At 40.2% G+C, this 16,579-nt stretch overlaps 1 protein-coding gene across 30 annotated transcripts in view; it reads right to left on the bottom strand.

Moving 5' to 3' along the window:
* Window positions 1–3,318: 3,318 nt before the first annotated feature.
* LOC306702891 (neurexin-1a) overlaps window positions 3,319–16,579 on the bottom strand; it is a gene marked incomplete at both ends in the record, with an annotated part of 228,884 nt that continues 215,623 nt past the window's right edge. For 22 of the 30 annotated variants that reach the window (XM_079168637.1, XM_079168622.1, XM_079168643.1 and 19 more), the window contains 2 exons: window positions 3,319–3,623; window positions 14,943–15,030. In XM_079168637.1, coding sequence (XP_079024763.1) covers window positions 3,319–3,623; window positions 14,943–15,030 — 393 coding nt within the window. The remainder of the gene's footprint in view (window positions 3,624–14,942; window positions 15,031–16,579) is intronic. The other 8 variants (XM_079168634.1, XM_079168631.1, XM_079168632.1 and 5 more) reach the window with 1 other exon arrangement.

Below are 16,579 nucleotides of genomic sequence, written 5' to 3' on the forward strand. Positions count from 1 at the left end.
AAACATCTTTTCAACAGAAAAATGCTCGCTGGGCAGGTTGGTGTCCACTCTGCCCTCTTAATTGAAAAATATTTTTCCACGTCTCTTTCCTTCTTGAGGTAACATTTATAAAATTAAATATTCGGGTCTCATCCACCTGCAAAAAGAAAGTATGGTCAGGTCTGAGAGTGGGATTGAACCTGAAATCCAGTATCGCCGTGTGCAGTGGCAATGTTGAGCTGCAAGGCATCGATACATTGTAAAATGTTGCCATGATTCTGTAAGTGTTCGTGTTGTGTATGATTTTCACTTGAACTGTCAGACGTATGCTTTTTTTTGCCACATACTTGTAGATATGAAGCCTCAAAGCATGACATCTGGAGAGAAGAGGAACATTATATGGACCAACTGAGACATCTTCTCTCTGCTGAAGCTCTGCGGTAGGATATCTTTTGTCTACACAATGACATTTTTTATGTACTTGCTATACTATAACCTTTTTAGGACGGTTTTCGACAAGCTTTACTGAGACTATTTTATAACTTTTTTCGACATGCTACACTAAGAATTGTGTAGGACTTTTTTGACATGCTAAACCATGACTTTTTCTTTTTACCTACTGTAGTACGACTTTGAGTTTTTTTGATGTTCTACATGTTTTACATGCTATACAATTACATTCTTTTAACATTATATACTAAGACTTTTTTTGACGTACTATACTATGACTTCTATATTACTTTTTACGAAATGCTATACTGTGACTTTTTTGACATTTTTTACCTTGACTTTCGACAACAAACTATACTGTCAGTTTTTTAGACATAGTATATTATACTGTGTTTCAACTTGCCATACCATTCATTTTCATACCATTTTTTCAACTTACTATGCTATGACTTTTTTCAACATACTATACAATTACTTTTTATGTCTTTTAGAAATACATCTATATTACATATATTATCCGCATATATATGTCTAGTTATACATTGAGGTACATTTTGAAATCTATTTTTATTGATATATCTCTAAAAAGTAAAACTAAAAAATACTTTTTTCATACCGTGTTACAAATTAGAATGGAAATATGCATTTTACTCCTTTACACATTTTGCCAAATTGCACCACCTACATTGTTTTTGTACAAAGTTTAGAAATCAATGTGATGGCCTGCTTTTATAATATAAGTCATATTAAAGCATTGTGCCGACATACTATCATAAAGAACCTTAAGTAAAACAAACTTGCCTATAAAAAGATGTCTGTGTGAAGTGACTACTTTGTATTTCAAAACCACACGCTCTAGATGTATAATAAACACACATTTTGATATTTTTGAGGATTTGTGCTTGTGCTAATAACTGTGCGCCCCCGTCTTTGAAATCAAAATTCCACTCCCGATTGTGATACTCTGGTTTTGACAAGGAAGAATAATACGAGACATTAAAAAGGTCCTTTCTTTCAAACTGTTCATTGTCTTCCAGACAATGTTATTGAAGTGCAATGCTAAAGCGGTGGAATACTCTTTTTAACGATGTAAAGGACGTCTGACAAAATGAAAATCCTAACACCTGCATGTCTCTCTGATACATTTTGTCAGTAGACTGGCGTAAGTTCACTTAGGTAGTATTTTATTCATTTGAATCTTCAAAACTAGCTTTTATAATTAATTTTTTGTGGAGTACAAGAAGTGTTACAGTTGAACACAAAACACCCAAGAACAAAAACAGAAGAGCAAACAAATAGAATTTATAATCATTATTTATAGTTCATGGTCATTTTCCTCATACTCATTCCAAGTACAGGTCTCCGGAAAGCAGAATTGACTGACAGAATGACAGAACAAACACACAACAGTTGAAATGGAGACTTATTTTGAGCTATTCTCCTCTGGTTTTGCATCAGCCCAAGCACACATTAGACAATCTTATAATACCACTTGGAAACACACACAGCAAGTTTATTTATTTTAATCATTGTCATCATCCATCATCATCATCATCATCATCACTCATATTCCTGATGTTCATTCTCACTCATGTAAGTCAGGATTGAGGAGGAAGGCAGTGATTCTACCGGTATCCTTAAAAGAGCGCCACACATGTTGTCATGCCACGCCTCTCCGCTTATCAACGCCTTGTGAAGTTTTTGGGGAATGGTTAGGCTACTACTGGTCCGGAATCATCTATCTCGGGTTGGCATTTGTATAAAAACTATATCGGAACACATGTAAAAAACAGGGGAGAATCAAATTATTATCCAACTGAGAAAAATGCGGATGTTTTCATAAAATCTTCTATGTCTAGCAACACTTAATAACACTTAGTCTTCTTTTTGTCCTTTTTTCATTTTATTCCAAAATGGTTGAGGAGCAGTTATAGTTTGCATCATCTATACAACAGGCTATAAAACACCACTTTGTCACAGTCCAGAAAGCACATATAGATGTGGTTGTACTGTATATAAACATATGTACTGTAATAAGATAATTTTGCGTGCATGGCTCCCAAATGATCACTTTAGAGCAATCCCCATGGTTCTGAGGAAACTCTCCTTTGAGTTCACACGATGTGAAAACGTAGGTCTCCAGATTTCTTACTGGCACAACGGACATATTCTTTTAAAACATAGTCTTTCAAGAGAAACTGCCATCCATTCTCATCTTTGTACTGCAGCAGCTCAGTCAGCCAGGTATTAGTCTTTTGCCGGCCATCACCGCCTCTTAAGTGAGTGCTTTGGCTGATTCCTCGGACGTCCATCAGGGTTTTTTTTTTTCTCTCTCTGACTTCAACGTCACCTGATTTTTTTTTTTTTTTTTTAAATCCACAGTAAATGTTTGGCGTATTTATCCATGTATGTATTTATGCATTGTGTCATTTCCTCTAGAAAAAGTCTCATCAACACAAACACAGGCAATGTATATGAAAACAGTAACGTTTGTAATGCTGATTTTCCCTTTGCAAAGTGCATCAGCTCCTCTGTTTACCAGAAACAAAGGAGTTCAATCACATAATCCTGGCCAAGGAATCAAGTCACAGATGGGTTAATGTTGTTTGGTTGTCATGTTAGATATGTATTCAGTTCATTCTTGACTGGTCGCCAGAGCCATTTTCTATCAGACTCCATCTGGACTGAATCTTTTCAACTGTCTCAAGCGCTTGAGTCTAAAGAAAGTTATTTTTTCGCTTTTCATGTTTACTTTTCAGAGCATTGTCTTGTAGGAAAAATGACTAAATAATGTTCATCTTTGTTATTATACTATACACATGTTGAAGTCCTGATTTGTCTCTTCCACAAATGTTTAAGTTGGTCTGGCAAAGACCAAAGCTTTGACGATCACACGTAGTACTCCTTGTCCTTGTTCTTCTTACTCTTGCTTGAGGTTTTTGCGGTGTTCACTGGTTTCTCTTTGACGATGGTGCCGTTGGACTGCGCGGAGTTGCTGATGTAGTTGCGACTCTCGTCCACGTGGTACGAACCTTCGTCTCTGTTCCGGTATTTGTACATAGCGTAAAGCAGGATGAGAATACACAGCGCCGCCGCTGCCACGATGCCAACCACCATCCCTGTCGTGCTGCTGGACTCCCGGAAGACCTCCGACGTGCCCGGGTAACCCTTCGGTCCAGCACCGGTGGGATTGGCTGCAAGGGAGACAGGGATACGATTACCACAAGTGGTCTCAGCTCATCATCTTTTTCATTTTATCACTATTAGTACAACTGGATTCATAGTTGTGAACAAAAACATTTCTTCTCTCCATGTGCGGATCAATATCACAGTTTAATGTTGAATGATAGTACAGCCACCATGCCTCAAGGTTGCTGAAGCTAAAAGTAGATGTTGGCTAATGGGATTGGATTTCCAGCCGAATAGAAGAGCATGCAGTTACACTGTGAAGCGACAACAAACAACAACGGGAGAGGGTCCCAGTCAGATTCGGTCTAATTAAATGAATACAAAAGTAGATTCTGAATCTTAAAGCCTTTAAAAATCGTAATGGTTTGCAACTGTCAACACTTACCCTCACAGTTAAATGAGACACAAATACCCCCATGTGGATTTTCTTTTAAAACTCACAAAATCCCCAAATTACTCTCGAAATTATATTGAAATGCCACCCTGTCATTCCTGCAGCACCCTGAAGAAATTAAAACGCAGGAGCTGGACATTTTTGTCGACTTTGCCTTAAGTATAAGCCATTTCATCTAATTGCCTAACAGCATTTTAATTCCTGCACAGTATTCTGATGATATTCACTTACAGCACACTCGTGAATGAAAAGAGCACATTTGCAAAATTCACTGTATATCCAAGCAGGATGACAGCATCACATAGTTTGTAAAAACAAATCTTTCAGAGAGAAACAATTCTTCAATTGACTCAGCAGATTTTGCCAAAGGCTGTCCCCACTTCTATTCTGAAATGGTGCCATTCAATGGAGCATATTCTAAAAACGCGTCAACCCCCTGATATTATTCAGTCCTCCTGGCACGTCTTCTGTGTGTGTTTTTGTAGCAGTCATCATTTCTGCTTAAGCCCTCTTTGTTGCATTTGTGAAATCCAAACAGTCAACACTAACATTTGGAAATGAAAGCACTCTGGTTCCGCTGGATTGAGGCAAAAACATATTTGAGGGATTTACAGCTGGGTTCAGATCATCGTTGTGTTGACGTGAAGATGTTACGCTTCGATTTGCACTTACACTGGACACACATAAATAGCTATGTTGCCCTGTAGGTCTGAATTATTTTCTCTGTGTTGACTTGACAGCTATGTTAAAGGTATTCAGCAAGCTTTGCAGGAGTGCAGAGTGCAGGAACACTTAAGGAGTGATGCACTGAAAAGCCTATACAAAATATTGACTACTTTGTTACTCCCTGTAAATGACCTTTAGAATGGTACGCTACAGACTTTATTTTGAAGTTCAAATGCTGGCAGTGGCAGACGCACGATAAAACGAGAGATTTAGCACGGCGAAAGTGTATCTTCCACATGAAGGTAAATGTCGTACTTGTTTGTTTAGTACATGTATGATAAGGGCACAAGGTTTGTCAGCGTTAGGTTAGATATGTGTTTTATGAATATTATTGATATTATAAAGCCACAGTGCTAAATGCTGTCCAGATATTAAAGATGGTCAGCTTTTATTTTATTTTTGCCCGTTCACGGTGTGTTCACAGTGTGTTCATGAAGCCACTGTGTGTGTATTTAAAGCTTTTGTGACCCATCAGTTGAAGAGTTAGACCATCATTGAGCTGGGGACACTTTATTCTCCAGTATACGTAACAGCAATTTAGTGAACTCTCATTACATATTGAAACTTCGGGTTCAGAGATGGGTATATGATCTCATGATCAAAACCTAATGGCATTATATTAATAGTAACCACAATATTCATCTGAATATTTGTGATGTGATCCAGAAGACATCAGTCTTTTAAGTAGTTGGATTTTACATTTACAATGACAGGTGTCAACATTTTCTCTGTAATGAGGTATTTGATATTTATTCAAATACATTTGACACGTGCCATCCCTAATGTCCCATTTTGCACTTTCCTCACTACTTTTTTTCAAGAACACAATAGTTTGCGAAAAATAATTGCATTATTCAGCTTTAATATCAAACCAGCTTTATAAAGAAATGTCTCCTTAAAACAAGAACACTGTTTCTTCATTATTTTAATCCTTTGATCTTGGCCAGTCAGAGTGATATTTCCACACGGATAACTTTCTTCCTATGCAAGAACTCAGTATCCATAGTAGAGAGCAACTCTTTATCCATCTCTCACATAAAAAAGAGAAAAGCATGGAAAACAAAATTGTGATGCTACTTCTCTGACCAAAGAGGCTCAGAGAGCCTCGTTGTATCAAAAAGGTTGTTTCTTCCTGATCCACGAAGGACAGGCATAATTAATAAGATGATACAGCACATCCCATCCTACACACTACTTTTGTGGCAATTTCTCAATGTCGAAGGAGCACAATATAAGAGAAAGATCTTTGGGATTTCTTCAAATGACAGGAAATCCAACCAGGTTTTTGCAATTACAATTTAAAGGACTGTGTCGATGCTCTTGCATGATTTTATCCCATTTAAGAAGGATCAAATATACATATTCTGCAAACCATGCTAATTTATCTTTTCTTGGGATCCATTGGCTTCAATTGCTTTCTCTGCAATATGATCATGTTAGCAGACTCTTACAACTGTTACATTATTGGCTGTCTGGAATACTTGTACTTGTACATCTGATAATGTCAAACGGCACAGCATGTATTTAAAAATGCTCAACTAAAGTGTTTCTACAAGTATGCATGATTGGTAGCTAAAACTAACCAGCAAAGAATTTGCAAAAATTACACGTCCTACCTATTTGGACTAGTTCACAGTAATCCTTGTTACTATTGTTATTATCCAGTGTTTACACAATAAAGAACTTCAAATGTTCGATGACACTGATGGCATCATGCTGTACTCTTGTGGACCATTTCCACCAGTGAATAGGGAAGTGATTGCACATCAGTATGCCCACTTGTTCTGAAAGCTGTCCAAGTTATAACACAGCGCTCCTTATGTCTCTGATAGCTCTCTTCACTGTTTCTCTCTTGACTCTCACTAAGTATTGATGGCCTTAGGGATAAAGTACTTTTTTAATTGCATTCATTTCTCTTCTTGAGCAACAATTAACATTGTTTGCGAATGGTGTAATATTAGCTAATGACCCACACACATGGCACGCGGGATCTATCTTAGCTTAGATCTTGTTCATGCGGTGCCTAAAGGGCATGCAAAAGTGTAAACTGTAAAGGGCAAAAGTTCTCTAAGCTGTCTGCCAGGAGAAAAGATGTTGCTGCAGTTCATTGACATGTTTTCCACCATGGTTACACTGATCAGCGGCTCAAGTATGCTTCCAATGCCAGCAGACATTCAAGGGCAAGCGGAGAGTACCACTGGTGGATCGAGTGTGACTGAGCGTTGCAACAGATTAGCTCTGCTTCTGACAAGCCCACTTATCCTTGCAGACAGGTGTGAAGAATGTTCTCCCCTTGTGGGCAAAAGCCACTGGTTGACACGGCGCTTCCCCAGCAAGCCATTGTGTGGGCCTTATTGGTGAGTTACTTTCATATTTGCTATCTACCCTTTGTTCGGGGTCAAAAAGTTGAAAGTGTAGATAACATAGCAGGTTGATGGAGGGGGGAGCTCTCGATGTGGCACTCGAGGGTTGTATATGAGACCACGGCTGGCTCCACCAGCAAAGGAGACAGAGCTAGGCCTCAGCCTGCTATTTCAGGAGTGAGTCATGTGATAACAGAACCACGGTGCACTGTTGTTCATTCTGTGAACCGACACCTCCAGCTCTGGGCTTTGTTATTCCCTCTTGCCTGGATCTGTTGATTGGCTCCCCACAGGCTGTGTTCACACAGAGACTTTATCATTGGAACACCCTCAATCAACTGACCACAGTTTTCCGTTCATTAGTGGAAATGTAAAAAAAAGTGAAGTAAGTAGCCGAGTAGTGACCACTAACTCGAGCACTAACACTGCATTTAGCACACCGCTGAAACAGCCATGTTTTGTTCAAAAAGGATTAGCATTCATTACAGCTCATTAGCTCGCATTTAGTCTCAGCAGTGTCGTATCAAACAGCCACCCGATGGCACGCAGGGATCTTTCCTATTCCTTTAAATTAACCGATACACCTGACGACGCGGCTCATTTGTTACCCGCGAGTCTGGCTGCGCACCCTGCCCCGCTTTTCCTCAAGATGGGTTCAGGCAAAGTAATGTGGCAGACACGAGGCCTTCGAGAAAGCCTCGTAAGAGCTCAGTCAAAATGCATCTGCCTGTCTATTCATTAGCACTCCATCACCTCAGAATGAAGGCACATAAACTGAGAAAGAAATAGCGCCTGAAACAAGTGTTTAAAGTGATGGCTGCTCTTATACCCTCTACTCGAGCTTACCCAAGGGTAAAATTAGACATGGGGAAAATGACCTTAAAGTGCCGTCTAGCTTCATGGCAGCATAGCGGGGATGCAGTTGTGAAGCGATATAGGTAAGCTCAGGGGGGTTAACTTTTGAAGGATTGCAGTTGTGTTAAAGCCACCAGAATAACTTTCTCCTCTCCGTCCCAGAGCGAGACTGAAATTACAGTATCACATCGAGACCATCATAAAGTCCTTGCTGTTTTATTCACAAGGACAACAGTTAATGTTTCAGTTATTTCGTCACAAATCATTTGCTTTCACCAATCTTTGCTGAGATAAGGCAACGGTAAATAAAGAAGCACAGATGATCCTTTGTTTGACCCTCACCAATAAATGTTCGTGAAAAAATAGCTGGAATAGCCTGACCAGGAATTCCTATCGCCATACGGAGAAGCAATGACATTGGCACAGATTGGTTTGGCTTCAATGTTCTGGTTACTGCAGGGTTGATAGCATATTTTCTCTTAATTTGACCTGGATTCTTCAGTATGGATACACAAGTGTGCCTCTTGGAGATATTACCGTAGGCGCAATAGAACTTGTCGTTAAAATGCCTGATGTGATTTCCCTCCTTTTTTTTTGCCTGACTTCTTTTTGCCATGTGCTCTCAAGGAGAGGAATGGGATCAGAGATTCCAGACTGTCAGGCGGAATTTGAATAAATGGTCCTCTTCAAAGACAATTCTTCCTCATTTGTATCCAGCGAGAGGGTTCATTTCTTTGGTAATTTGTAACAGGGTGAGCAGTTGACGGGGGCCACGGATGAAGGAAAAGGGGGGGGGGGGGGTTACTTCAGGTGTGCGTGAGACTCGTTCGGCGGTAATGGAGCAACCAGGGCTACTTAGGATATATTGACTGGACAGACGAGGCTTGGCCTTTCATTAACTGGTGGTGGTAATGTAACAAAAGAGTTTTGTAGAGTACATATGGACGCTGCACGTTGAGCTTAATATCAGGCACACATTCAAAGAAAGAAGTTCATTTTAGTAAGCAGGTAATGAAAGGGGATTTTGTGTGAACTCGGTGCAGCTTAAGAAGGTGTGGCTGTGGGATGCCTTCAGAGCGACCCCAGGCTTAGTTGGCATGCTCAGTGACACGTCGCTGTTATTCAGCCAGATTATACCATCTTCTTACTTCACATATCCAGCTATAATCACAAGCTGTCAGAGACGTCATATAGTTTGGGATCAGTCTGTAGACGGGTCACTGTATCAACTGCAGCAGAACCAAAACACTTATTAAATCCCTCTTGCCTCTTTAATTATCTGAATGTCCTCGAGAAGTGATGCGAGCCATCCTGTACTTGTGACACGCTGGCAGCATGCCTGATGACACCATGCATGTGTGAGCCTGAAGTGGCTCTGCTCATGGCGGATGATGAACAGAGAGCTGAGTGGGCAAGTGAGAATTATTAAAAGGTGTCTGAATTAGCCTGGTGAAAGGTATGGCACAATTTAAGCTTTTGCCCATAGGGGCTTCACTTAAAGAGGTGAGATGAAAGAAGCTTACTCAGCTTGAAAGTCACAAGTCTGGAGCTCGTCTCTTGATTAGATTCCTACAGAGTCAAGTTACATGTTCTTTGGGTCTATGTTTGTGATATATACAGTGGGTCTATAGCTGCACAGAAGCTTTTCCTTCCTGGCAGAGGACAACCAAATCTAAACTACAGACTCACACTGTGTTATTTAAACAGTTCAACAACTGTACTGTGAACTGTGTATATGACGTGTGATGGCACTCTTTTAGTTTAGTAAAAGAAAAATCATTTTTTAGAGACTATTTAACGTCATTTAAGCAACATAACAACCAACATTATATGGTAAGTATTCTATTTTTCTGGCTTGGAAAAATACAGTAAGTGCCCAGATCAGAGGTCTTTCATACTGTGGCTAGACAGAGAAGTCAAGAAAAATGCAGCATTAAAGTGCATCTTTAGAAAGCATTTTACCGATTGGCCAGCTGTGAATTGTTGAGTAATATTTCCAAGCCCCAGCTTACTTATACCATTAACATAACTGACCTTTGGCTGGGCTTCTTTTCTTTTCTTGGGGAAAGCAAAGTCTTTCATGCCCTACTTAAACCGACACATTGTGTTAGCATCAATGTCAGCACACCCAAAAGATGTGCGGTAGAAACATAAAAATAATTGAAAATATAAATATGGGGGGATCAGTGAAGAGAAAGACTGACAGTGAGTGTGAAATCCTGTTTTCTCTCAGAACACACTTCATTTAAAATAGAATGTAGAAAGAAGACTCGGACGGCATAATCCTCACTGAAAGAGCGCAGAAAAACAAAAATGGCAGAATTCCATAAGATTGTCTGCATAAATTGGCAAGGTATGCAGTAATAACAGCAATGATTTTTTCAAAAAAAAAAGCAACCGTGATGCTTGTAGGTCATCAGTGCTGTTTGATGGGTATGAGCTCTGGTCACATTCAATGGGCATCTAGTCTTCAGAAGGCTTTTTCATTTATTAAACCATCACTGCTAGAGGCATTCTGTTGGCAAGCAAGGTGCATGCCACTGTGTTCAGCAACGGAGGGAATGAACACACACAGAGCTCCAGCTGGGTATGATTGAATAACCTATTAAATGTGGGCAGTGACCTCTTAAGCCAGAACAGTGCTCTTAATGTTTCATTAATCTCACAGCTACTTTTAAAACAATAATTTACTCTAATTTGTCTGCCTCTGGCTTGTTGCATTCCAGTCATCGCCATCGGGTTAACGAGAGTATTCATTTGCAGTTTGATTTATTGGTTTACTCTATGTATTGTCTCCTCACCCATAAATGAAATCTATTAAAACAAATGTCAAACGCATTAGCAGCTGCTAAAGTTATGTCACTGCAGGAGGCTTGAGGATAGAAAAAGATGAGAGAGCATAGAGTGAAGAGGAAACTAGAGATGATTAACCTTAACCTGCCTATGGGCAATCTACAGTGAAGGGCTACTGGAGCTAAGAATAAAAGCACTAAGAGATTATTTGTGAAATGTAGAAGGGTGAGAATACCAAAACTCTCACTGAGACTGCTGGTGTGTACTTGCATTTGACAAGAAGCTCATTTCTTTCATACGTATTACATAATTAATGATGGCTCAATGGTGGAAAAGGTGTAAACAAAATAAAGATACATTTCCGGCTGATGAATCCGACGGTATGTCAGGATATATCACTCTCCTTCTGTGTGCTCTGAGTTCAGAGGAAAAATACAGTGTATTCTGAAATCAAGAGCAAGAGAACACGTTACATATTTTCCTTTAAAGACGGCAGAATGTATTACACCAATCAACTATGAATTGGCTATTTCAGTTACCAGGATAACACATATTTTGCTATGTATATAAACATATAGTAAAAAAAAACATCATCTAATGTTATGTTTTTACTCAACACACTTAAAGGACTTTCTGGCAGAGGGTTCGAGCAAAGACTGGAAACTAAAATGGAAAATTGCTGTTTTTACACAACACGATATAATACATTAATCACTGCGCTCTAGAGTCTAGAGATGCTGTTTCCAGTATTTATGCTAAACTAAACTAACTGGGCAATATTACTGTGAATAGAAAATATTGCATATGAAAAGACATAAATAAATACATTATTTTTTTGTAAATTAACAGTATAAATCCCCACTGTTATTTCCTATTGCAACAAAATGGTGTTATCAAAATGATCAGATTTGGTGAGTAGAATTTGACTGATTTGAACAAATAAGGATGTCTAGCAGCAAGAACACTCAGGAGAAACACCAAATGATGAGGAACAAAGGCAGTTGCACGGTAACCTTGGATATGGGTCACTGTGCAGCTGCTGCCCTCCATCAACGGCCTGCATGACGCCAATGAAATGAATCAGGCAGGTAAGAGACATCCGTTCCAGCTGACCCCATGCAGCTCGGCAGCAACCTGTTCCATTAACTTTCACCACGAAAACCGAGGTTGGTACTTGAAAATCAGCACCAACCACCATCCCGACAGATTTCTAGTCGGGCTATTTTCACACAACGGAGCGATTTTCCCCAGATGATTGGCCAACACTTCACCATGGCCTTTAAATGAACACTATTTTGTGGAAAAGGATTCTTTTATGCTAAATGTCAGGATTTATATTGTATTTCTTTAACATCAGACTTGCCCTTAAAGGCACGTTAGTTCTCTTGTTACCATTCTGTCTGAGGCGAGATCATATGGGAGCTCAAGCATTTGAAACATTTTATTTTCCTTCACAATTTTCACAATAGCCACCACAAAGATAGATGCCCTAATGTGTGACGGAAATAGTAGTCACAGTGATATTCAGCTCGCACAGCCCTGCTGCTTAGTACATGCACACTGCCGGACGATTACAGATCTCCTTTTACAGATCAGATGTGTTGCAGCATCATGGCTCTGTGTATTCCTCAGTGGTTTCCTGAACCGGGTTGGGTGAGGGGGGAAGCGATTCAATTTGCTGCAGTAAGATCTAATCTGAGTCCTGCCGGGTGATAAACTCTGCTGGTACCACAGGCTTTCCATGGTTTCCGGAGGTAAGAGAAATAAAGTTTACCCGATTGATGTCACTCTACTGCTGATGGGGACTGCTGTGGGACTCCAGATGATACATGGGAGGATCTAGAGCTGACCTTGGGCCACAGATAGCTCACATAACAGTCTGTTTCAAAGCTCACCTCTTGGGATCACTTATGCGCCAACGTTATCATACGGTATACATGTGCTGTGAAGTCTGAGCACAAGGTTGAGAGAAACAGAGCTATCAAGACAGCGCGTGCACATCTACCGTCTGCTTTTGAGTTGAACAGACGGAACAGACTGCCAAAGTGTTGGCTGAAAAATGATATATAATTCGTGTCATTAAAAGGAGTTGATTGAACAGTAATATGAGAAAGTGGTCCCTTTATCAATGACAGTGGATCCAGTTTTTCATGTACAGCAAACCCGTCTGAGAGTTTGTTGAGTGCTTGGCAGAGCGTGTGAATCGTTCTGAATGTAGATATTAATCAGGATACGGTGTTAGACAGCTGCCACCCTGGGAGCCCACAGCTCTGGTGTCAAATCCCCTTCAGTAATCAGAGAAGGAGAGGGATACTTTGCTCGGGGAGTGTGCGTCCCTGAGCATCACGCAGTTCGCGGCTGATGTTTTGGCAGATGCCCTTGTCAAAAAAATATCATAATGCAAGCTGCTAGCGTGAATCAGTGCGCACACCAATCTCCTGTGTATGGTATTTGACAGAGTTAGCAGATTGTACATTGGAAGTACCTATTGTGATGCTGCCCAATGGGAGTATCACTCTAATGTGCAGTATGAGAGTTAGCAAAAGCTAATCTTGCGAGTGGAAGGCCAAAGGAACAGGAAGAGAGACAGACTAGAAAGTTGATAGTCTTTGCTGCGGGGCAGACATTAATTTAGTGGAGGTTTTATGACCACATACTGATCGATAGCACATCTAGATGGAGTGGGGGGCCTTGGGTCTGGACTTAATTGTTCTCTGTGCGTCTCATCGCTTCAAAATGCATTTGAAAATCCTTCTACTCAAAGGCGGGAGCAAGGGTTAGACTTAATTGCCTTCCGTGTGTGGCAAGGTAAGAGATTAAAAGTTTGGCTGCATTGCAGGGAACAAACAGATATACAATCCCAATTTGTCAGAGTAAAGCTAATAAAAACCAGGGGAATAGGAAGTGCTTCCTTTTGTTTAAACATATCAGGGGTCTTGAACACACAATAACAACTATGGACAAAAATGTATTAGTATTTTATGAAGAGAGACCCCTGATATGTGCCACAATCATAAACTCAAAGGGGTGTCATGTGCAGCTAACGTGAACAATAGTATAGGAAACAACAGGAACCCTCTACACACTTGTGTAAAAATCAGCCTTCACCCACTCCTCTCTGGGTTTACCTCTCTGCACATTAGAAAATGCTATGAGCTGACGATGAAAAAAATAGGTGCACAATTAAAACACAGTAATAACAGCTTCTTTGACACATACAAAACACCTTAACCAGGTGTGAACTACTAGTTATGCGTGCAATTCTCAGTGACAGAGCTGTTCTGATTAAAAGTACTGGTGTTAGATGCGTTCTATCTCAAAGCCAAAGAAGAGGAAGTTAATATCTCGAAACTCATCAGTGTACGAACTGAAAATTAGCATTTTATGTTGAACATTTTGAAATAAAAAGGAAATTTGGGACTTTTTGTTGTTGTTGTAAGTTACTGTTAAGAGGTTTGATATCATATCTGTGTCGTAAGTGATTCTACAACCAGCAGCCAGTTAGCTTAGCTTAGCATAAAGACTGGGAATCAGGGGGGAAACTGTTCAAAAGTACACCAATTAAAAAAAAGGTAAGTTATTATGAAGTAAATAATGTTTTAATTATTGAGCTTCAGAGGTGTTAGTTAGCACACTTTAACATATTTATGTTAAGCTAAGCTAACCGGCTGCTGACTGTAGCATCATATGTAGTGCACAAATATGAGAGTGATGTCAATTTTATCAAAATCTCAGCAAGAAAATAAACTAAAGCGTATTTATAAAATGTTAAACTATTGCTTTAAGCAATTGTAGTTAAAATGTTAGCCCAGCTGACCTTCTATGTTTGGATAGTCAATTGCAGCCGAAAGGCTTTTCAGATTTAAAAAAGAAAAACAAAAGGTTTACTGCATTTATATTTTCTGTTCCTGAATATTGAAATATAAGAACCAGTAAAATCATACTCTGTGGCAGGATGGAAGCTTCCCAGACAGACCTAATGGATATCCTCTGGCTTGCTGTATTATGCGGTCGGTGGTAGCCAGAAGAAGAGCAACTCTGCCTCTGAGAAGTGTTCAAGCCCTAACTAAAGCTCCACTCTGCTCATTTAAACAGTGTGCGTTAGCCTAGAGTGTCTTGGTGGGGGTGGACTATGACACACAGAGACACGGTGACACACCCAGAGAGAAGTAGAATAAAAAGAGATGACTAACCTAACCCACCTGAGCTCGGCTCACAGGGATCAATGTCTTCATCATCGCTCGGACACTCGGCTGATGCCACCAGCAAGTCGTCGGTCGTCTGAAGAGAGAGAAGCACACGGTAGAGCGGTGAGGGCATGAAATACTTAGCTGCATCCCACTCAGATGGCTCCCACTCAGAGCTACCAGTAGTGGTGTTTCCAGAGGGTTAGGTTGAGGACAGCGGGGCAGATGAGATGTGAATCCAGAGAGCGACACTGTTTGGCTGCTGGATTTATCTGTCAACACGGTCACACGCTGCCTTGCGCTGTAGCAGCTGCTGCTCTGCTTTCCAGGCAACACTATCCTTACAGAAATGAGATGTGATTATTGAGGAACAGTGGAGGCTAAAGTTCACAGCACAATTGTCAACTTGCATGCTCAGTTTGTGCCGAAGTGTGTGACTTTGCCTGGCCCTTCAATGGATTGTTAAGAGAGCCATCACAGAACACCTCTGACATTTAGAAGACAAGCAGCCATGAAGGCTTAAAGCAAGAGATTGGAAAACAAAGGGCAGAGCAGCAGAGGTTTAATCAATATAATTTATTACGTTCTGATTCAGTATCTATTTTTCAAAATGAGCATATAAAATAAACCAAAATCATTGCATATACTGTGCAGAGGTGTTTTATTATTCCCACCAAAATCCATTTAGACTACTTTCAATGCACGTCATCACCCAACCAACACAACACATTTGACCCTCTTGAAAAATGGGAAAGGGCAAACAAAAGACCAGAAAAAAAGTATACTGTAAAACATTATGCTGCAATGTTCTTTTATAGTCTTGCTTCAGGCCATTTGATCAGCTCTGCGTTAAAGGTCATTTCATTTAAGCATGGCAGCTTCTTCAGGGCCGGGTTAGATTTTCGGTTATGGAGCGCTGCTAAGCAGAATAACCCGCTGCTATACATTTAGCCTTGCACCTCGACTTACCCTCTTTGTACTAATACTTTTAAAACCTCAAATGCAAGACTGACAATATTTACTGCACTTACATTGTCATACTCTCTGGTATGGATGTGTATGACAGCTACAAAATAAAAAAAATACAGAGAGAAGGGGAGAGAAATGCATTAGGTCCAAAATTAAAGATGGACCTGGGGTTTTATTCAATTTGTGCCATTATTTCACTGATGTTTGACATCAAACTATATCTGCAAGTTGAATTACTATCGACTCATCTTAAGGAAATTAAATGTCATGTAATTTGCTTTACATCCATTTGGCTTCATATAATGCAATTCTATTGTGACTGTAACATCATTTGGACATTCTGGACACGGACCAACATCATCTTTACATAATAGACCTGAAAATGATAGATAAAACCCATTAAGGGAGTTGTGGCGGAGGGCTGTTTTTGGTGCATCTGTGCTGGGTGAGGCCCGGGGAAGCCGTCCAAATGTATATTTAATTTGCTGAGCATGAGGCTGATATACAGTGTCGGCCATACAGATGGTAAAACCGCCGGATCCTGGAGTGCCACATCCATCACTTCAGCCTTGTGATTTGTTTTTCCTGGCGGGAGATCTTGACACTCTGCACTCACTGGCAGAGGTACGGGAATCAAGTAGTCAATACTCCCTCTCTCTTCTTCCCACCTTACC

This window comes from Pholis gunnellus (assembly GCF_910591455.1).
Source record: "Pholis gunnellus genome assembly, chromosome: 11".
NCBI lineage: Eukaryota > Metazoa > Chordata > Actinopteri > Perciformes > Pholidae > Pholis > Pholis gunnellus.